We start from the raw sequence: 23,249 nt of genomic DNA, 5'->3' as shown, positions 1-23,249 counted from the left end.
AGACTGATATTTTAATAATTATATTTGCCAAACGACTAGTGATTTTGTATGTATTCTTTATATGTGGGACTGCTTAACCAAATGTAAATTAGATCTGATTTTCTCAGAGCAAAAATTTGCCACTGGGAAAGTCATACAACCATAGACTGTTCCCAAATCAACAACAAAAATGCAAGAGCAGTATCAGATGCCTGCTCTGTCATGGAACACATCAATTCTCAGTCAAAGAACCTTCCCAGCTAGGAAAACTGGTTTGCCTTCCAAATATTAAAACACTCTTCAGCACTACTCATTGTTGGTGCTGTGTGATGGGGTGTGTGTTGCCTGACATTTGTGTTGGGCTTTGTACCTTGGTGAAATCTTAATGGTAAGATGTAGTTACCATCAGTTCTAAGATTTTCTCCCGTGATGTAGATCTCTTGGTTGTCTGAACACAGGGCTGTAACTCTTATTAAAGATTATACAACCAGCTTCAAATTTTGCAGACCTAAGGGAATAAGAGGAACTGTGCTGGAATGGTGGAATGCAAACAAGTGTGCCTTTGCCTCCTCCTCCTACAGGAGTACTATTCTATTAACATTAGTCTGCCAAGTTAGGTGCCTCATATCCCAGCACAACACTGCCTCCAGTATTATCTGTTTGGCAGACAATAAACTCCGTTTTCAACGGGTGGTCCAAATATATTTGAAGGCTGCAATATTGCAATTTGATTTCAATCATTCTTCCAGTCTGGTAGGTTATTTTCTGAGAAATAAGAGATGAACTGGTTAAAAAATATAAAAATATCTTCAAACTGTCCCAAGGAAAGCTGTGCTGCCATTTATGAAAAAGGTTGTGTACCTTTCACTTATGGACGGGAGGCATAAGCAATGTCCTCTGAAGGAACACAGTTGGTTGTGATTATTTACATTTCTACAGTGAGCTAGAAATAAAATCAGAGCCATACAGTATTAAAGGAAGGTACTTTCTCCCCAACAGTAGTCCTTGCAGCAGTACACAGGTAAAATGAGAGAAAGAGGTAACAGTGACCAAAGGAGCAAAATGTACAACTCCACTGCCTGGTGGACCCAAAGAAAGGCTCCTGGTCCAGAGATTCACAGCCTCAGGTTGCACACACAGCTGAAGACTCTTCTCCAGGCATGGACAAACTTGGTGAACTGTTTAAAACAAGACAACAACAATTTTAATAATATCTTTAAAGAAAGAGATAGCACACTTAGGAAATTGGAAGCAGTGGGATGAAAAGGAGGTTAGGCATGGAGTACAGGAGTAGAGGAGGAAAAAGGAGGAAATAAAGGAAAGAAATGATAAAGGGAAAACAAGTGATGAAAGGAGGGGCTACAGAATGGACTGACAATGTAAAGAGGTGAAATAAAACATGTTTCTTAGACAGACGTTCATGATTAGGAGAAGTTATTTCTCCATCATTTTTATTTCCTTGGCAGAGAACAGGGAGCTGTAGGGAGGAGGAAATTGTTTGGTGTTAGCACTGATGGAAACATTTGTTTCAGCTGCAGCTCAGGCAGAGGAAGAATTTCAGACTGGTCAGATCCAGGTGAGAGCTTACAGAGCAGAGGTGTCAGTGTTGGAGGCAGTAGCCCTTAATATCTGTCTTAATTTGTCAGTCCTTGGACTAAGGAATGCAGTGTTAATGAGGCTTTAACATACTTGCTGCTGCCATGGGACATGCATTCTATAAATATTCAAGAGCTGATGGGATCACTTAAGCACTCCTTCTTTGTTTCAACCTCAGTTCCCATCCCAAACTGAACTGGAAAAATTTTTATAGACTTTGGCTTGTCTCAGTTAAATTAACCCCCACCCCCCACCCCACCCCTCTTTCTATACCTCCTTTCCTGTCTACTTCTTCTGAATCACTCTCTGGAGTGGTGCACAGGCTTCTTTCAGCTCTGGCGTTGAACTGTAGCTTGTCACTAAAAGCATCCTGTCATGTACATGAAAGGGATTTGGAGGTGGAAATGACCACCAGCTAAATCACCTCATCCTGCCTCCACTCAGTGCGGGATTGTTCCTGCAGCACACTCCCAGGGACTTTGGGTTTCGATGCTTTGAGCAACAGAAATTCCAGCTCCACTCCCTTTGGGAGGGGTGCCTGAGGGCTAATAGATCACACTATTATGCAATTTTTCCTGATACATAGCCTGCATTTTCCTTTGTTTGAAGTCTTTACTCTGTTATTCCTATTTATAATAAGTGCTGGGTGAATCCCAGGTGGTTCTGAGGTTTATTTCTGTTCAAGAAGGCATGCAGAAGGGCAGAGTCTAGTCCACATTCTTTAAACCTTTTGGTGCCTTCCTGACAAGGTCCATTATTTCTTCTCTAATACCGCCCATGGCCCTGTAGAAAACCTCATTTCTCTCTATCCTATGAGTATAGAAGGTTGGATTTTGGCCAGTGCTCTGCTCTGGTTAATCTCTTCTGAGAACAGACAATAAAGTCCTGAATCTCTGATTCCTCTCTGTTATATACCTTTTCCTCATTAATACCTGTAAATATAATTCCTTCCAACTTAATTTCCTCTACTTATCAAGCTCTTGCTATGCTTTTTGTTCTCTCTGAACAGGTTGGGTTTGTTTATTAATAACTTTTCATTGAACCTGTTCTTGTGATGCATAACCAATATACAGCTGTTATTCCAGGTAATAATATGGAATCATAGAATCTAAGAATGCATTGGGTTGCAAGGGACATTAAAGAACTGCCATGTTTTTTCCATTCCCATGTCCCTAGGGACGGTTTCCCAGGGGATCTTCTTTAACAATCCCTTAAACAGTGTGAAGTAGGCGCTTATAAAGTTCATGGTCCTGACTTTGCAGGCTAATATTCCTCAAGATCACAATCTCAGTCAGGGCATTGTTCCTACAGCCCAAGCTGCTTCCAATCTTAACCCTTTAATGATCTTCTCAGCATTTTTAATGGTCCACTAACACTTTACCTCTGGTTGGTCTGCCCAATACTTGGACAAGGAAGTTATCCTTAATGAACTCCAAGAGTCTCCTGGATTGCTTGCAGCACTTGTTTCTTTCCCAGCAGATATTCAGGTGGTCGAAATCCCCCATCAAGATGAGAGACTGTGAGTCCAACACTTCTTGTATTTGAAGCAAGGAGGCTTCAACAACAGGCTCTCATTGATCAGTTAGCTGTAGTAAGCCCCAACAAACAGATTCCCTTTATTAATCTGGTCCCTAATTATAATCCACAAGTTCTCAACCTGATAATGGCTGTCTGTTTTAGAGGCAGCTCCTCACAGTCTATCCACTTCTTAACATGGAGGGCAATTCCTCCATCCCTCCTGCTCTGCCTGTCTCTTCTAAAAGGCTTCTAGCCTTTGATCATAGTATTTCATTTGTGCAATTGTCCCATGTTTCTGTGATAGTAATTAGGTCATAGTTTTCTAATTGTACTATGACTTCCACCTCTTCCTGCTTATTTGTAATCTGATATCTTATTTAACTCTCAGTAATCAAATGGGAGCAAGTGGGATCCTTTCTTTTGTTACGAAAGGATTTTGTATGAAAAAATTTAATCACTCAGGGGCTGTGAATCATTCTTCCTTTAGAACTGTTGTTTTCATGTGGAGATAGGCACAGTAGTGGCATCTCAGCATAATCCACGCTTGAAGGCTGCCCAAGCAGTAGTTCAGTCATTACTGATAACACTCTTCAGCAGGTGCACCTTAAGCATGCAAGTTCAGAGACAGCACTGTCAGGACTATCTGAAACACTTCAGTATGAGAGCAGTTTTCTCCTAACTCAGATTTCAGTGTCGTTAGTGCAGCCTTTATTTCAAGCATCTAAACTTACCAGAACACGTAAGTCACACTGTTAGTAATACTTACAATGCCTGTGACACAACTCTGATTAGATCTTTCTTCTGTTTGGTTTGAAGAGGTGTTTAAATCCAGTAATCCACATTCCTGACAGAATGACCTCTAAGCCATAGTAGATGTTATGTCTTCTTGATCTATCCCTTTTAAGGATAAATGACAATAAAATAATTGTTCTGCTGTTGCAAGAGAGATAATTGAGAAGTCCTTGCTGCAGCCTGGTTGTCTAGGGAGACATTTATATTATAGTGAATATTATTTTCAATGCCTTTACTGAGGTATTTTCAGTTTTCATACAACAACAAAGTTCAGCAAGTTCATTGGTTCATTAATATCATTGCTCTCTTAGAAAAAAATCAATTATACCCCTGATCCAAATCCAGGACCTTGGCTTTTCCCACACATGCCTCTACTATTCTAACACTAGGCAAGAGGTAGGGAGAAGGCACAGGGACAGCTTCTGCTGTATGTTTTCTGTGGTTTAAGTAAGCATGCTGTTAGCCTGCTAGACCCCAAAAGGGAGGCAGGAAAAAAAGCTATCTGTGAGGCAGCACAGCAGTAGTTGTCATTCAGAGGTTGTTGACACAGCAAGAACTTAAACTAGATCAGAATGGGGAAACTGCTTCAGTACTGCAGATATGGGTGTAAGATGAACAAGGCTTCCAAGGATCTGGTCTTCCTTTGTCCCTTTATGTCCTGAGCAAATGTAAGTTCAGTGACAATTTTCAACATCAGCTAGTACCTAAACTATATATATATGTACCTAAAATTTGAAAGCAAGAGTTTATTGTGTATGTTGAATGACACTGTCAAGAAGCAACAGCCTGTGATAATAAACCAGTGTATAGCTAGAACAAATCATTGTAGTGGACAGGTAATTACTTAGAATGTGGTAAATGAGAATATTCATTTCCTGAGGCAGATGATTAAAGACATCAAACCAGTGCTAAGATGACTCAGAAAAATTTATGAATGGTAGCATATGTACACAGGGAGACCTTCCTGGCATCATAGACTGTAAATTATTCCTAAGGTTATTCCTAAGAGGCAACAAAGGAGGTTCTGACAGTTGTACAACTACTTTTTATCTGTAGTGCTCTTTCAAGTCAAGAAAACATTGGCTGAATTTCAAGACCAAGGTTAGGGTCAACTGCCATCACACTTTTTCAGAAATGTGATAAATATTCTTCAAGAAACAGTCTCCCAAGAAAGCCTCAGCAATGCATCCAACCAGGTTACAAGATATCGAGAATGCTATCCAAAAGTTCCAAAAGTTGCTACCACTGAAGATCAGTTGCCACAAGTAATCTCACCGAATTAAACTTCTACCTGTCAGGTTTGTTAACACTGACAAAAAGATAATTAGCACATTACATGATCTGTTTCATAAATATTGATTTATTTATACATATGCACAATTAATCACACATATCAAGCACTCATTTTGAAGCTATAAAAAAAGGAAGGAAGAAAGAAAGAAAAAAAAATCTCAGTGACAGTAAAAGAAAGTCTGACTATTGTGGAGGTAACAACACACCAGTAATAGCCTGAGAACTTACTGAACATAAATTCAGTCAGTAAACTTATGACATATTCTCAAGACTGAGTCAAAACTTTATGTTATAGAAGCTGATGAGATTTCTTTATGTTGCCACCAGTGAAGGCAAGATGTTGAAAATTTATCCTGCTGTGTTCCCTGATGACATATCCCTAGAATATAACAGCAGCGAAGCACATAACATTATTGATCTCTGTTCTAGACAACTTAGAAGTAAACATCAGTAAAATAATCTTTGTAACTAGAAGAATAATCTTCAATGTGTCCTGACTAGAATCTTAAATTTCTAATAGACATTAGAGGTGAGTCATGACGAACCCATTGAGAGCAGTCCTGCTGAGAAGGTTTTAGGAATTCTGGTGAATGGAAAGTTTGAGAGACAATAATGTATGCTTACAGCCCAGAAGACCAACTGGGCTGCATCAGAAGAGGGGTGGCCAGCAGTGAGAAGAAGGTAATTGTTCCCCTTTTCTCAGCCCTCATGAAGCTGCACTGCAGTACTGCACCCAGGCCTGGGGCCTCCATCACAGGAAGGATGTGGAGCTGTTGGAGTGGGTCCAGAGGAGGGCCACAAGGGTGTGCAGAGAGCTGGAGCACCTCTCCTACAGAGAAAGGCTGAGGGTGCTGGGCTTATTCAGCTTGGAGAAGACTCTGGTGAGATGCATCGTGGCCTTTCAGTACTTAAAAAGGAGTTTAAAAACAACCAAGCCATTCTATGGCCGTGGGATTCTGTGTAGGCTGCTCCAGAAGTAATACCTCGTGTTTATTTCCATGGAAACTACAACAAAGAGCACAGTAACATTTTGATAGAGCAAAGTCTCAGCTACAAAACATTGTTCCTCAACACAATCACTATCATTAGTCATACAATTTCACCAGCCAAGAACAAACACCTGCATGCCACACATAAAAAATCTGCACAAGCAGGGGTGACATACTGTCACTGTAGTCAGTGCTGAAATGTACAACTCACAGCCTCGCTGTGCTCACATCCACCTTTAGTCTCCCTTTGCATTCTGCAAGAGTCAGTGAATGCTAATGGGGATAAATTCTTCCTCATGGAGGAATTCAGTGGCACACCTTTACTTCAGTTGCACTTCCCTGTCAGATGCTATTCTGACAGACTGCACCTCTGCTGCCATCTGCCACACAAATGGCAAGCAAATGTACTTACCACCAGTATCCAAAAAGATATTGGTGGGAAGATTCAATCCTTACGGCCTATGAGCTATGAAAGTAGTTAAATTCTTTACTGATTGAATGGGTCTCTCCAAGACTGTGTTTTCACTTTCGCTGCTTTCCTGGACTGCAGAAAGATTTTAAGCCCACAGTTAACTCAGAGGATATTTCCTCCTCTTTATCAGCTCCCCAGGGAGTTGTTGGTACTTGCAGTTTTGATATGAGTGTGATCAGATATTTCTTCCTCATACTCATTTCCCAGCTAGTTTAGATTATGAAGGACTGGCACAGTCTCAAACATGAATCTTAGCTCTGGCAACACTGCTACAACAGACATGCTTACAAAAAGCAGGCGGCTAGACAAAAGAGGGTAATTTAAAGAATGTATCTAAAAGCACAGTAAGGAACTAACAGCCCCAATTTGATAAGATTGCTGCAAAGAAATGAGCTTGTAGGTTGGTAAAATGTGTAAGTTTTGCTTTTTCTACGTGATACAGAAATAACTGCTCACTCAATAAGGTTCCAGTGAAACAGACCAAAAAATGTAGTGAGCACGTGACAAAAGACACCAGGGAAACAGATGATATCATATTCCTATTTCTTTAATGGAAACATTTTGTTACAACTTAGGTATGTGATATTCTTGCATTTTTAAAGTGTGTAAAAGAAAATGCACATAATAGAAAGTCAAAGAACACCAATGAATGTAGATATTTTAAATGACCGAGTTGTAAAAGAAATAAAATACATTACACAAATAAACAAAAGGTTATATCCACAGTCATGAATACTCACTCTTCTCTACACAAAAACAACAATAAATAAAATCACATTATATGCAGATAGTTCTACTTACATCAGTACAATATACTGTGCAGCTTTCCATTTTTTTTTTCTACTAGACTGACAATAGGTTTCTCTGTTGTCCAGTATTTTTACATAATTAATGAACAGTATCACCCAAAATAGGGGACAAAGTTAACGTCCACAGTGTCTATCTTGAGTCCTCTTTGTTCTGTGATAATTACACCGTATGCACAAGAAACACAGCAATTCTACCCACTGCTTTCATCCTGCCTTTCTATCTGTGTCTTTTCAGCACTTTCAGACCTGCACAGCAAGGAAGATATTTTTACTTTCATGTATCTGCCTGTGGGCATGATACAACTTGGCCAGGTCCTATGTATCCCTTAAATCACATTTAAATGTTAAGTAACGGAGCTATGTAGGATTTAAAATGCAAATATGCTTCCTGCTGAGCCCCTAAAAATTAATTACTGAACAATAAAGGCAGCCAGGGCTTGATCCCATTCTCAGTACAGTCAATAGTATCATCAGGGGAGAATAATCAATTCCTGAGTATCTTCCCTATATCCACAACAGACATTTTCAACTTTTGCATCCTATACTACAGAATTCATTGCATCATCTGCCACAAAACTACATGAGGAATATACCCAATAAAAGAGGACACGTTTATCTCTTCATGTGGCACCAGGATAACTGGCCATGAATTAGGAACCACGATACTGACTTTTTATCATGGCTTCTTTCTCTGTCACGCTGCATATGAATTTTGCAGAGGAAGAGAAGTCCAGATCATCAATAACCATGAATCAGCACAGCTGTACTGTTTATGTTTGTTGAAGGTTTCACATATCAATAGCAAAACACCTGATCATAGTTTGAGGGGAGATAATTGTATGTTCCTTGTGCATACCAGTTGAGATTACAAAATAAACCATTAAAACAAGATCATTTTAAAATACTCTTTTTGGTACATTTCTCTGTGTGCTTAAGTGTCCTCTAGAAACATTCACATGACAGTAACACCAAGCAACGGTTCACACTGAGTGGATTTTAACCTTTCCAAAATGTAACACCTAACGAGTCCACATAAGATTTAATGAAGTACTATAGCTTAACATACACATTTTAACAGTGTCATATTATTGAGAATATTTTGCCTTTGATGCAGAATATTAAGTTAGTGGTTAGTGAGAGATCTTGAATGAACTCTAAGCCTGTCCTTCTGAAAGCTAGTTCTGTATGCTATAAATTTGATGTATGTCTGTTAAGAGGCATTCTGAAAGGTAAATTCTGGAAGAAGTAATAGCATAATAAAACAGTCTATGTAATAATACACTGGACATAACTAAACATGAGCCCAAAAGAGCCTCAAAGCCATGGCAGCATTATTGTCTCAATCAAAACCAGCCCTGACCTTTCAAAAACTCCAATATTAACCTTTATCCTTTCTTTTATAAGTGAGATAAAGGGAGAGATGCACTCATGTCAGACTTAAGGCTTTACTGGGGTAAGCTGAAGTTCTTAGGCTTCCTGTCACCCTCCAGAAGAGAAAAGACACGAACAAAGCCTGCTGCACAGCCTGCTGACCCCTGTAGACAGCCAGGATTGAGATCTCTCACAGCTACTTGTCTTAATTTCATCAATCATTTTTCATCCGTCTCAGAGTCAGAACGTTAAAAGGTATATGAGAATGGAAAAAATATAGGTCTGAAGCCCATGGAATTCATTTCTGCCTCCAACCAGAGATGGCCACAGTGCACACACTTCCATCCTTCCACCTGAAAGGTTTCACACACACACAAATCTTTTTGTGCTTTCAACAGCAAGAAAGAAGGGCAGGGAGAGTACACACAGCACATCTGAAGGCAAAGCTTTTTCCAGCATGTTTTCAAAATATATTCCAAAAAGTAACTTTTGTTTTCCTTTGTTTCTAAAAAGGGCCAATGCTGCCTCCTGAAAAAGATGTGCCATAGGACGTGTCCCTTCATCCTTCACTGCTGCAAAGACGTTACTAGGATGTGTTCCTGACCCCAGAAAAAGCAATGTACCACTGGAAATGTATCTACTTCCATTTGCCCCACAGGCAGGTTAATACATTTGGTGTCATTTTTTACAAAAAATACTAGGGTAAAAACTGTTGCTCACAACACCTGACATCATCTGCTCGTGTCTGGCGCATTGCGCTTCCTGTGAGCTCAGCCCTGCAGCACAGGGGTGCCTAGGAATCAGACTTCAATTTGCAGTGCCAGCCTTGGATGTTCTTAAAAGGATGCCAGCCTCAAAATTCCACTTAAACTCCATAAAGTTTTTAGCTAATCCAATTTTTCAGCTCTGTTTACTTGACAGGCAACATCAGGCAAATCTGGCTCCAAATCTCTTGATAAGCAACTGGCTGGCATGGCCAATGCAAGGTGTGCAGGCTGCTGAACAGCAAGACAACAAGAAGCATGAGCCAAAATTACAGAAAAGCCACCTCCCAGGGAACTGGGAGCAGATCTGACTACGTGATGGAAAGTAGCTGTCTCTTTTCAGAGAACTTCTGAAGCTGGAGAAAAGAGCATTAAAAAAATAGGGAATTCGACAGTGTTCATTCCACTCTGGGAGAAAATGAGCAAAAAACCTCAACTGCTTTATTTAAAGAAGCAGAACGGCTACATGGCTTCTCTGAAGCACAGAGGAGGGTGGTGAAGGATGTGGAACTGTCTTGAGCTCCGGAAAAGGTGGACTGAATTGCCAAAGAAATTTACGACCAGGACTATTAGCTTCCTGTCTTTGATGTCTATTCTTAGCTTTCCAGGAGCATTATGGCATTCATGAGGTGAAAATCACTCTAGAGCCAAGGTCAGCTAAGGCTGATGCAGCCTGTTCTACTGCAAAGCTGAGAAATTAACTCTGAACTGCTTCAAGACGCTGAGCTTAAAGACTGAAGATACTCCAGTGACAGCCTAAGTTTGCTTCCCTTGAATCAATGAGAGGTTTTCTTTGTTTTGCTTAAGGGGAAAGTGATTGGATCTCCAAGCCAAAAAATGAAAGAGGGCTTAACCTCCCACTAGAACATGCTGTCATGGAGCATGTTCTTATTTTGTCTAGCTCCTATCCTCCCCGCTGCTTTCAAAACATTAACTACACCTTAATAACTCTCCATTAAAACCCTATGAAATACTTTCAATAATGCAATTAAGCATTTCTTTAAAAACAAACAAAATACAGATCAATAAAATTTATTTTTAAAAATGAATGAATGCAGCTCTTTAATAAGCTGAATTCTGGCCACAATCCTGCAAAATACACAACATTCCTACTGCAGTTTTTAGCACTGATTGAATGTTCTCAGTGAAGCACATTGCTGACGGAACTGGTAATTAACTGATTATGAAGAGTCACAGACAGCCCCAGGCACATAAACTGTCCATAAACAGAACTTCTCAAAGTACCTAAGGTCCACATTAAAGCATTAGGCATCTGACTAAAGCTGTGGGTCTCAGCATACTAAATCATAGATCCTATTGAAAGTTTTGCTTCATCTTTATCTGTTGTAGAGTATGCTGCAACAGCCAACTTGCAGTGGAAGTATACATGCTTCAAGTAAGGGAGTAAAGTAAAATGATTTGCCCATCTTGTTCTCTGGAAAAGAATTTTGAGCTGTATCAGCTATTAAGCTGACTGATATTTGGGAATTTAATGAAAAACTAAATTATCAGAATTTGCCACTGACCAAAACACAAAGCCACCAGTTCAATTTCAGCAGTTACAGGCACAGCTATGAGATTTCAAAATAAAGATATGGAGTCTGGGGCCACCCTTGCTCCAGTTCAAGCACAGGGCAAGATTCACTTGGATTTGGCTGTGGCCAGTTATGATACCCTTTGGTCCCAAGTGAGTAAAGCACTTAAAAGCTGAAGTCAAGCATGTTTCATGTGTTCTGAAGTGTAGGCTGAATCAAGGCCCTCCTTGTGCTGCTCAGTAATGTGTACTTGTAACACAGGTAATTAATTAATTGAAGCAAAAAAATGTGGGTTTTGAAAACTCTTTGGAGAATCAATTATTATTAACTTGATTAAACATTTCCTTACCGAATTTAAAGCCTAAGAGTTATGGCATTGAGTTAATGCATATGAATTAAAAAGGAAAAACATATTAGATAGTAAAGAACCTCTGATGAATAATGTAAACTCAAGGCAGTTTCTCATCTGTGGTTCTTGGAAGACCTGTGAAGATTAGCATGAGGCCTGTGGAGGGCAGCTATGAAGGGTAAGTTTGTTTATGCTGTAGAGGAATGTACTTATGTGAAACACCTTACACGATCTCCACTCTTCTGTGGGAAAAATTCACAGCTGTATACCAACTTAGAAAGATTTCACCCATTAATCTAAAATACTCTAATACATGAAAAGGTTCACCTTTAGAAGGCGAGGGGCCTTGGGATGTAAAGTTGTAAAGGCCACCATCAGCGTGCCACCAACAGACATTTAAGGAAAAAACTTCCTGAAGCCATGATTAAAAATCCTATACGGACCTGGTAAGAGTAACTGTCATTTTAACTGAGAAGTGACCTTTCATTCTACTTTTGAAAAAATGCTTAGTTATAATAAGACGTCACAAAACAAAAAAGTTGTCCTAAAAACTTGTTGTCCCAGACAGATCTCATTGCTCTGATCTGCTCTGACCTGGAGGCAGGCCAACACTGCTTTGCTCCCCAACTAATGGCTAGGTCAGTAGCATTTCAGACTGGCAGGACAACTCATATCCATTAACATTTCTAAAAATTTTATCCTTCAAATCATATCCTTTTTCTCGACATGCTTAAAAATTTTCCTGCAGTTTTGCTACTGCAAAGTAGGCTAAAGGATAAAAGAAAGTAAAAATAATGAAAGGCTTAACTGCAAAACAAAAGTAGATCAAAGTTATTTCTGAAATTAGCTTTTTTTTTTTTAAACTCAACCAACCAACCAAGAACTACAAACAAACAAACAAAACCATGTCCATTGACTAGATAAACTCAATTATTTTTAAAAATTTCCAGAAACTAATCAGGAAGTCTCCAACTCTACGACAGTATGAATGCTGTTCTAGCCTACCCCCATCTCTGATGCCCATGAGACAAAGAGTACACTTCTGAAAACTGTCCATTAGTCTCAGTGCTACTTTGGATACCGTTCCTTTGAAAAAGTCATACAGGTCTTGACTGGAAAATGGGATGATACAATTTACCACGTGAATAATGGCTATTACAGAAAATCCCAAGGATGCCTAAAATCCTAAAGTCTACCCAGTTTATAGCCATCATTGATCCTGCTGCTCTCCTAACCATCAGCAAGCAGGTGATGACCACTGCATATACTAAGAGATAGTGCAATGAAAGAAATAGCAAAAATAGTCCAATGAATTATTCCATGGAGTATTTCTCCACCAACAAAAGAGAGCAGAAAGAAAACAAAGCCAGCTTTTGCCCTTCATTCACTTCCAGCCACCTCAAAATGGTTTCTCTGAATTTTCTCAGAGTACAAAAGTTTTGTAGAACACAGGCTTTGGAGCCAGTTTTCAGAATAACTATTGAGTAAAGTCTGACTGTGACTCCTGAGACTAGAAAAGTTCTGCTTATGAAATCAGAATAAGATAAGCCAGAAGATTTCATGCATTACAATCATAGTCATAGCTGGGTTTTCTCACAGACAGTATTTTTACAGGTCGTCTTCATCGTTTATATTACATGCTGTTCATTTCCGTTTCTTGACCAGAAAGACCTCTCATCTGTCTAATGAAATAACCTGTCAGTAGCTAATTCATCACAGATTCAGTTTTGCTCTTGGTAAAGTCAATGGCAAAGTTCCCAGGCATACTAATGGCAGTGAGATTAAAGTCAGTCCTAGAGTAGTGTTTTACCATCCCGATTCCTGAAGATAGTTGTTTGTGTGTTTAATCGTACAAAGGTGAAGTTAGTCTCACTGAGCAATGTGCAACTATTTAACATACACAGTTCATTATCTTCAGGATCAGCGTTACCATTGTAAAAGCAATCTGTTAACTGCATTTATATTGTTTAAATAACTGTACACAGGACACACGTGCCTGGAGAAGAAAGGGGTTAAAAAGTTTGTTGTTATCCATAAAGTCACTTCTTCTCCCCTAAATATTGGTTCTAAAATGCATTTACTGTTGCTGACTTTCCCTGCATGTTACTCCTATCATAAAAAATATGTCCTCAAAACATTATCCCCCGTAAGTTTTAATCCTACCAAAGCAAAAATAGATATTTCAATAGAAAAATACAAGATAAAAAATATCCTAAAACTAAAATGGTAGCATTAATGTCATTTTTACACAGAAAAAAAGACCCTCTTTTGAACTGTCTCAGCTATACAAACTCCTTTGTATTTACACATTTTGGATGCAATCCTGTGCTCACTGAAATTAATGGGATTTTGCCACTGACTTCTTTGGGGAAACAGGAACAGGTCCCACATGGACTGTGCCTCTCTGAAAGGTCATGGCAGTAGAGAGAAAAGAGCACAATAAAAACACAAATAAGATTGCAGAATTAGCCCATCTGCTCTGGAGACCTCTTCTCTTTCACTATTTCATGCCAGTGAAACTCCATATCCTTCACTGGAGTTTTTCTAAATTCCCAGTACATAAGAGGGAGAATCAGTACTTTTCTTAATACTACACAAACAAGGGAAGAATGATTCATGTGTGTTTCCACCTCCCTGATTGTCAACAGAGTTCATTACATCCAAAGTACTAGCTCCCTCTCAGGACTGAACTCCATATGTGCCATCCTGCATTCCCTGCAGTCAGGCACAACAAATCAATGACGCAGGATCATACCCCAAATTAGCCAACTTTTTCATTTTAACAGCAAACCAGCATTTGTGTCTGTGAATCTGTATTTGATACCCTAAGTGAGATGCAACTAAGGAAGGTGGCAGAAGCAGCTAAAAAACGAGAAACAGAATGCAGCATCCTCATCCATAAAACATATCTGCTGTTCTTAATACACGTCTTAAGAAATATTGTCTTTACATATTAAGTACATCCTGTAACATCAAACTGCATCATTTTTGTTCATGAGATGAAAGGCCATGCGGCATAATGTGATTAGTAAATCATTCCTGAGCTTCTGAAAAAAATTAAGACAAAATTACTGCTTAAGAGACTGAGTTCCTCAAGAACCTCTTCTTACACTGATATCTTTGGTTGTGCCCATTCTCCTAATTCTTTTTTTTTTTTCCCCAGGAAGAATGGGATTATTTTTCTTCTTTATGCAGCAGAAAAATGCGATCTAATGGAGTCTTCGCGTAACTGCCGATGTTTCCCCATGTTACAGTCCTCCTGTTGAGTTCGTCTCTCAATAGTTATTCTGTACTTCTTTCTGCATGAAAGAAGAGGAACAGAGTGAGAAATCCTTCTCTAGCTATAGGATAACAGGACCTTCCTTATAAAGAATGCCTGTAGGGGACAGCTGTGTTCCAGTTGAAAAATGAAATGTGACAGAATGTGAAACCCTGGTCAAAGATTAAAGTAGTTTGCATTGAAATATTTTACCCAGGCTCAAGAATGACTGTCACAAAGCAGTCTCAAAGCACCACGACACAGACAGACATTTGCTTCTTTGAAAAATTCTGATTTAAGTGATTAGGAAGTTTTTGTGAAATGTCATGTGAACTGTGCCACTGTGTCACATCACTGCTTTATATTGATCAAAGCCAAATTTCTTTCCTGTGTACAGAGGGCACTTTCTGCAGAGTTCAAACTATTGATTTGACTCTTTATTCAGTTGCATTTCTCACTGAAACTGTATGCTAGCTAACTAATTGTCCCATCTCCCACTGAGAAAGCTGCTATGTTTATAATATCAGAAGATGAATCAAGAAAAGGGGTGTAGCATGTAGATATGATGTAAATACAACTGCTCATTCCGAAGACATACTTTTTCTTGCATGTCTTCCTCCAGGGCCTTTTGACGATCCTGTTACACTAATTTATACACCACTCTGCCTCTGACTGCCTTTCAGTTTCCCCTTTAGTATCCAAACCTTCCCCAAAAACCATCAGACTACCATGTTTACTTTTCGTATGTTTATGCTTCCACTGAATTTCAAGACCAATGCTTCAGAAGGGCATTAGTTCACCCCACCTGCACACAGTACTTTTTGTGTAGATGCATGACAAACTCTCTGCATGCCATCTTCCATCTTCTGTTCCACTTGCATGTGTAGCATTAGTATAAGCTAGGTATGTGGTGGTGGAAGAAAGATTTTCAAAACACCAAGGTTTTAATTTGGATAATATGACTCAACAGAAATTGTTTACCTACAGGTTCCCTAGACAACTACGTCTGTATCCATAGGCTCAGAAGCAATTAGAAAAAATGTATGTTTTTTACTTAATTTATGCTAGTCTTCCACAGGTGAGACAGTGCATGCTCAGCAGTAGCTCATCTACACAGACATGCCATTGTTTCAGACATGCAGCTCCTTGAATTTAAATCCTTTCAAATCCAGATCTTTCAATGGAGATTGCATGCTCACTCAAAACCGAGTTTCCGTGCTCATCTGTATGGATTACAGATCCAGATGATAAAAACAGTGTAATCGGAAGGTATGTATGCAGCCTAAAAGCACCCAAAAAAGTGCTCATTTCTCCTCTCTGACCATAAATACTGCCGACCCATCTTTATTCACATGGATTTCCAACTCAGATTTTAGTGTCAGATGACTCAGAGTCTAAGACCTGTTCCTACAGTGATCTTCGTATGTTTTTGTGTCTGCTCAGGTATGTTTCTGCCCCATTTCTTGTACTCAACTACTAATTCCTCCCAGTATCAGCAACACTTAAAAAAACAAACAAACAAACAAAAAAGCAAAATTACCAGCTCAGATTGGGAATGTATAAAAAGATGCAAGAGTTTCTGATGAACTAGAATATGAAGATACAGTTGTATTTTCTTTTTCCTTTTTTGTTTTTTTAGGTTTTTCTTTTTCTTTTTGTTTTTCAGTTTTTTTAGTTTTTCAGTTGTCTTGTTTCAGACCCAAACAACATATGATATAAGCACCAAATATTGTTAAGTATTCGATTAATAGTTCCGGTTCTTAAGATCTTTTAAAACTCCATTAATGTGATAGTAAACTGACTAAGGTTTTGCCTGTTCATTTTGTTAACATGTTTGTTTTTTTTTTTTAATAGAGATGTATTTTCATTGATAAAAAAGAGTTGATTCTTATTTGTAGAGGTTAATTCTATCCTCCTATTTGCTTTTGCTCTTCATATAATAAAAGGATAAATCATATTATATATAAGATGCTGAACTGATATAAGAATAATTTGGTCTGACAATGTAGAATCAAGACTCAAGACTTTATGTTCACTGGCCAGCAATGTAAGAATTATTTTAACTAAACAGGAATAAAACACCAATCACCCTCCACTGACCTCAGCTTATTAAGTTAAATGCACAGCTTTGAACTCCAAATGCTCTTTTAAACCAAATCAGACATCTCTTTCTAGCTTCCACTACAATTCCACTCAATGCTCAAAAACAAAGCATGGTACCAGGCAAATGACATAAATTTCTTACATCTGATCACAAACTGCACAATTGTTCTGCCAAGCAATACCAATCAAATAAGGCTTTCAAGGCCAAAGTAATTTATTAGGTTATATGTGAATGAACAGAATTCACTGGAACTGGTTCCACAAGTAAAGTTACTCAGATGTAAACAGCTACAGGATGAGGTCCTGAGTCAATTATTTTGATTCACACAAAAGTACAAGCAAAGCATATTTACTGTCTATGGTGGGAATGTTACCACAGATGATAATGGTGTCTCCCATCAGAGATATGCTTCTAGGAGCTAAAAGGTGTGGGTGATGAGCAAAGAGCTGAAGGAACATTCAGTGAATTGGACTAACCTGAAAAAGTAAAAAGCCATTAGCAATCCTGCTCCAAGTAAGGCACCCACGACTATTCCTGTAACTGCTGATTCTCCTAGACCACCTGCTTGAAAAAGGGAAAAATCAACAATCAGAGTTCACAATGAGCACTATTTGCATTCACATTAGAAAATACACATGACTAGGAAATGAATGACCAATACCAGATAATAAGTAAAGTCTTCAGAGTTCAAGACTCCATGGGAATCTCTTCCATTCTAGTTCCTGACTGTTTATTTTTTGTCCCTGCTTTCCTTGCAGTTGAATAAGTAACCCAATCAGTATCAAATGAAGTAAAAAAAGTCAAAAATAAAGATACACATGCTGTTAAGAAACTGGTCTGGAGAGCTTGATCTGAATCATAACACAAACCAAGACTGCAGCATTGTGCACAATAGGAATCAGCTCTGGATATGCCTTGAGCCATTATAAGAGGAACAATTCTATTTCATCTGGTTTAGGATCATAACCTGTCATCAGCCAGTTTATTAAAATGACTGATTACTCAACAGTATCAAGAATCTATGCCTTTTCAAGTCAAAGCCACAGAAGCTTCTTCTTGTTCCATAGACACAGTGGGTACAGGAAAGCCCAAATAGGGACTAGTCTTCTGCAAAGAACATCATTTTTATGTGGATACAGCCTGCTCCCTTTTATCGCGCATACCTGAATTTTTGGAAAACAGAACCACAGAATGGGTTGGATTGGAAGGGACCTCAAAGATCATCAGGTTGCCAAGTGCTCAATCATAGAAACATAGAATGGTTTGGGTTGGAAGGGACCTTTAAGATCACTGAGTTCCAACCCCCTGCTATAGACAGGGACACCTTTCCCTAGATCAGGTTGTTCACAGCCCCCGTCCAGCCTGGCCTTTGGTGATTCCAGGGAGGGGGCATCCACAGCCTCACTGGGCAACCTGTTCCAGTGCCTCACCACCTTCACAGTAAAGAATTTCTTTCTAATATCTTGTCTAAATCTACCTTCTTCCACTTTAAAGCTATTTCCCCTTGCCCTAGCCCTATCTAGCTGTGTAAAAAGTTGATTTCCCTCTTGTTTGTAATTTCTCTTTAAATACTAGAAGTCTGTAATGAGGTGTCCCTGTAGCTTTCTCTTCTCCAGATAGAACAAGCCCAGCTCCTTCAGTCTATCTTCAAAGGAAAAGTGCCCCAGCCCCCTGAGTCAGAGAAATATTAAGTAAATTAAACTGCTTCTTCCTTTTATGTTATCCCTCGGCATTTGAGGAGTTTGTCATCAGGATGTGTGCTTAAGGTCATCTGAAAATACCTTATCTGTGCATGGAAACCCCAGCCTTCCAAATTCACAGTTTCGGTTCAATCTACTTCATCTCTTCCCAGCCTAGCTGTCCCCTCACAATGCCTTCTGATAGCATTGAAAATCATGCTGTGCTGGGTAAGCAAGCACTGGAAGAACTGAGCAACTGAGCTCCACACCTGCTAACTGTTGATATAATTATTCCCTATTCAGGCTCTCAGTTCTATCCTTCCTCATAGCTAAAACAGATTTTACCTTTTATCCCCTGGAAGGTCACAAAGCCTCAGGGTCTTGGGCTTTGCCTCATGCAAGCATTACAATAACTATCACATTTAAATTCAGGAAAGTGATTCAGAACACATACTACCTGAGGCTGCAAGACCTTGGCTTCACAAAGAATCAGCAGAGACACACTCACGATGTCCGACTTAAGACAACTGTGCAAAGCAGTTTAATAATGCCTGTTATGCTGCTTCACTACAAGGATTCATCCCTCTGACGGCTGCACAGAAGCATTAAGTCTCTAAACTTACATGATTTACACGGTGTATTGTTTGTGTGCTCCGAAACTCGGCTTTCATCTATTCTCAGCCTGCCATGATTCCAAGGATATTTCACATTTGATCGAATTTCAAAACGCCCCTGCTTTCCATAGTAGTCTCCGATCACCTATGCAAAAAGAAAGGAATGAAAGATTTTCCTATCATGTTAGAGAAGTAAAACAAAAAGGAATGCTGCACCAATTGCTTGGACTCCTGTGTCTGAATGCTGAATCACAAAGGACGTGGCTGAAGGGGTCTTTGGGAGGTTATGCAGTCCATGCTCTGCCCCAAGGCAGAATCAGCTGAACAAGAGCATTCCTGAAAGATGTTTATCCAACCTGCTCTTAAATGCCAATGAAGTTGGAGATTTGACATTTTTCGCAGGCAATCATTCCGGAACTTAGTTATCTTTCCTGTCAGTGACTTTCCCTAGCATATAAGCATAATCTCCTCTATTGCGACTAGCCATCACTACTTATCCAATTGCCAGTCAACACAGACTTTTTCTGAAATATCCTTCTGCATATTCTCAGACTCTTACCTGTTCTACCCTGTCTTTTTTTTTTTTTTTCTGTATAAACCCAGCTCACACAAGGTGTTGTTCTTTTTTATTTGTTTGGTTTTGTTTTTTAAACTCTTTGAATATTCCTCTTTGAAAGCTCTCCTTGAGCTTTCTTCAATTCCTCCACAGCAGAATGAACGCTCAGGACTGTCATGAAACCGGGAAAAAGCATTTAAAGTATTTTTATGTTAGACTTCTCTATTTTGTAAGGTCTAGGAGATACACAATCAATTTCACTTATATCTTTAGATCTCCTGCAGAACTACTGCAGAGCCAATCATTCTGTACCTTCTATTTCTGCTGTCGTCTGTATTTACTCAAGAAGGGCATTTTATGCTTATCATCCTGGTAGCGTGGTCTATTATTTCAGACCAGTTCATCAAGATGATTCACAATTTCAGTCCCATCCCCAAGAGTAAATTCAGGCTTTAATTCAAAGTAGCATGCTTTGAATCTACTGCAAAGTTGCAGGATTAAACTGTGCTAGTAGAAGGTAACTCATCTGAAAATAATTCCAAAAATTATTTTCACAGTTGTAAAGGAAAAAGTCCAAATATGATAACAGTGAAATAGCAGTGACAGCAGAAACACATCAACAGTATTTGTCTATAAGTATCTATGAATATCTATAAAGATAGAACTAGGTTTTAGAATTATAGTTTTTGAATTAAAGACACTGATACACTGCTCCAGAGTTTTACTTAAACTCTTTTTTGAAGAGGAGGAGTTAAATGACAGATAACATTTGCCCTAGTTATAAAGGAGTTAACTTATCTTCCAGTATTTCATCTGGAGTTAAAAACTTGTAAGAAATCTGCTGCATTTGCAGGCAACAGATTTAATTGGGAGATTGTTTAATTTGTCAAATTGGAGTGGGGGAGTCCTCCCCTATCATCAGGACTTAGAAAATGTGAAAGCATGCAGAAAGGCTTAAGAACAATAAATAGTTATGAAGAGAAACTAAACAGATTCAAATCAGAAATAGGATACAGATTTTCAAGAAGTAAAAGCGGCTAAACACTGAAACATGCATTAAGGGAGTTTGGGAGGCAGCTCTTCATTGCATCCAGATGAAAAATGAGTGCCTGCTGCAGTGTGAGCACTAGCCATGTGGAAACTGCAGGGCTCTATGCAAGGGTTAACAACCTGCACACCTGCAGCGAAGCTCCTGTTGGAACAGGTATTCTGTTGTTTTACCAGGACCTTTCGGATTTAAATTCTGAATGATCCTGGAGAACAGCTCTGCCCAGATGGAATCATCTGGCTCAGCTCAGCTGAGAAATAAAAGTTCATGTACTGACATAGGAGAAACTGGCAAAATTAATAAAGCAAGGAATCAGTGAAACAATATTTCTAGAGAGAGGCACAGGGACAGAAATAAATGTAGCAAATACAAATAATAAGTAATCACATGTAAAGCATGCTAATTTTATGTATATGCATCAAAAAGTAGAGGAGAAATTAAAATGAGCAACGTGCTAAAAAGTCAAAGGTAACATGAAAGAAGTAGAAGATTAAAACTGCAAGGGAAAGAACAACAGAAGGAAGGCTAAGAAAAGGAGATTAAACTGATAAAGAGGATAAAGAATTAATGGGCCAAACAAACAGAAAAGATAAAAGTTGTTCACACCAGCCTTATCCCAACTAATTTGTACTCCTTCAATTAATGATGATAAATGATTTATTGGTGGCCCCCAGGGCTCGATACTCAGGCTGCTTCTAATTAACATCTTTATAAATGATCTTGATGAGGAGATTGAATGCATCCACAGTAAGTTTGCAGACAACACCAAATTGGGAGGGAGTGCTGATCTGCCTGAGGGGAAAAAGGCACTACAGAGGGACCTAGACAGGCTGGATCGATGGGCCAAGGTAAACCAAATGAGTGTCAATAGGGCCAAGTGTTGGGTCCTGCATTTTGGTCACAACAAACCCGGGCAACCCTACAGGCTTGAGGAGGAGTGGCTGGAAAGCTGCCTGATGGAAAGGGATCTTGGTGTCCTGCTGGACAGTCAGCTGAATATGAGCCAGCAGTGTGCCCAGGTGGCCAAGAAGGCCAGTGGCATCCTGGCTTGTATCAGGAATGGAGTGGTGAGCAGGACTAGGGAAGTCATCCTGCCCCAGAAAGTACATTGAGTACTGTACAGGAAGGACACTGAGGTTCTGGAGCAGGTCCAAAGAAGGGCAACAAGGCTTGTGAAGGGCTTGGAGAATATGCTCTATGAGGAAAGACTGAAGGAACTGGGGCTGTTTAGTCTGGGGAAGAGGAGACTGAGGGGAGACCTTATTGTTCTCTTCCAGTATCTGAAGGGTGCTTATAGCAAGAGCTGGGCTGGTCACTTCTCACTGGTGACAGGTGACAGGACAAGGGGAAATGGCCTCAAGTTGTGCCAGGGGAGGTTTAGGTTGGATGTCAGGAAAGACTTCTTTACTAGAAGGGTTGCTAAGCACTGGAATAGGCTCCCCAGGGAGGCGGTTGAGTCACCATTCCTGAATGTTTTTAAAAACCATTTGGATGTGGTACTCAGGAACATGATTTATCAGAGGGTTGTTAGTTAGGGTAGTATAGTTAGGTTGTGGTTGGACTTGATGATCTTTAAGGTCTTTTCCAACCTGAGCAATTCTACAATTCTATGATTAGTTCTACCTCTGGTAGTGCCTGTGGTTTACTGCTGGAGTTTTTCAATCATTTTTACACAAGAAAATGCATGAAACATCCTTACTCATGCAAAAAGGCTTCTTGAATTTGTTTTTGCTGCTGCACTGACAAAAATAATAATTTCACCAGACTCCACTCAGAGAAAGTCCAGCTCAGTCTGACTGCTGCTTCACTTTTGAGCTTTCTGGGCTCTTCATGAAGATGAAGAGGAAAAGATGACCAGCAAAACTTATGTCAGTGTTTTCTTTGCAGCTAACAGCACAACTAACTGAAGCTGTTTACTACAGCTTGAGTTAGGGCCATGCATTAATAAACAACCCAGCCATGCTGTGTGCAACTGGTGCTATTTTGTATAGTCTGTTTTTCACTTCTGTTTTTGCTCCTTCTGTATCCAGTGGAATAACCCAAGTGGCATATGTTGTGCCCAATAGTCCTTCTTACCACTGAGTAAAAGGACTTACGTATTTTAAACAATAATTTCTTATATTCACAATTTATCAGGCTTTGCTAGCATGGTCAGGTTTCATCTTTTAAATTTTAAAAACCAGCATAAGGTGAAGAAATACATGTGAAACTATCAAAGAATTTTTAAATTTAGAAATTGTTTAGGATAATTACTTCAAGAATTCTTTTTTTAAAGAAATTACATGGGCTGCAGGTTGACATGGTTAAGCAATATCATTTTAATGTGTATATTTAACAGACAGATGCTTTCTAACTAAACAGATGACAGGCTGTTTTCTTACCTCCTGTGTGCCGGCCTCTGGGTCTGTCATCGCAATCACTGAGAAATCCCCATATCTGTCCCCATTGGCATCAATGGACACCTGCCCTGCAATGCCTAAAGAATGGCATGTGAGGAATTAGAAAATTAATTAGTTAAAATA

General features: G+C 39.3%; 1 protein-coding gene across 2 annotated transcripts in view; it reads right to left on the bottom strand.

The window, feature by feature from the left end:
* Positions 1-7,181: 7,181 nt before the first annotated feature.
* NPR3 (natriuretic peptide receptor 3) overlaps positions 7,182-23,249 on the bottom strand; it is a 46,734-nt gene continuing 30,666 nt past the window's right edge. Inside the window, exons 5-8 of one of the 2 annotated variants that reach the window (XM_031608416.2) lie at positions 23,109-23,203; positions 19,133-19,268; positions 17,307-17,394; positions 7,182-14,766 (exon numbers count right to left, since the gene is read on the bottom strand). In XM_031608416.2, coding sequence (XP_031464276.1) covers positions 14,655-14,766; positions 17,307-17,394; positions 19,133-19,268; positions 23,109-23,203 — 431 coding nt within the window. In that variant the 3' untranslated portion in view covers positions 7,182-14,654. The remainder of the gene's footprint in view (positions 14,767-17,306; positions 17,395-19,132; positions 19,269-23,108; positions 23,204-23,249) is intronic. The other variant, XM_031608417.2, reaches the window with a different exon arrangement.

The sequence above is a fragment of the Phasianus colchicus genome, chromosome Z (assembly GCF_987193195.1).
Source record: "Phasianus colchicus chromosome Z, bPhaCol1.hap1.1, whole genome shotgun sequence".
In the NCBI taxonomy this organism is placed as follows: domain Eukaryota; kingdom Metazoa; phylum Chordata; class Aves; order Galliformes; family Phasianidae; genus Phasianus; species Phasianus colchicus.
The sequence above is the reverse complement of the archived record's forward strand: the minus strand, read 5'-3'. Positions and strand labels throughout refer to the sequence as shown.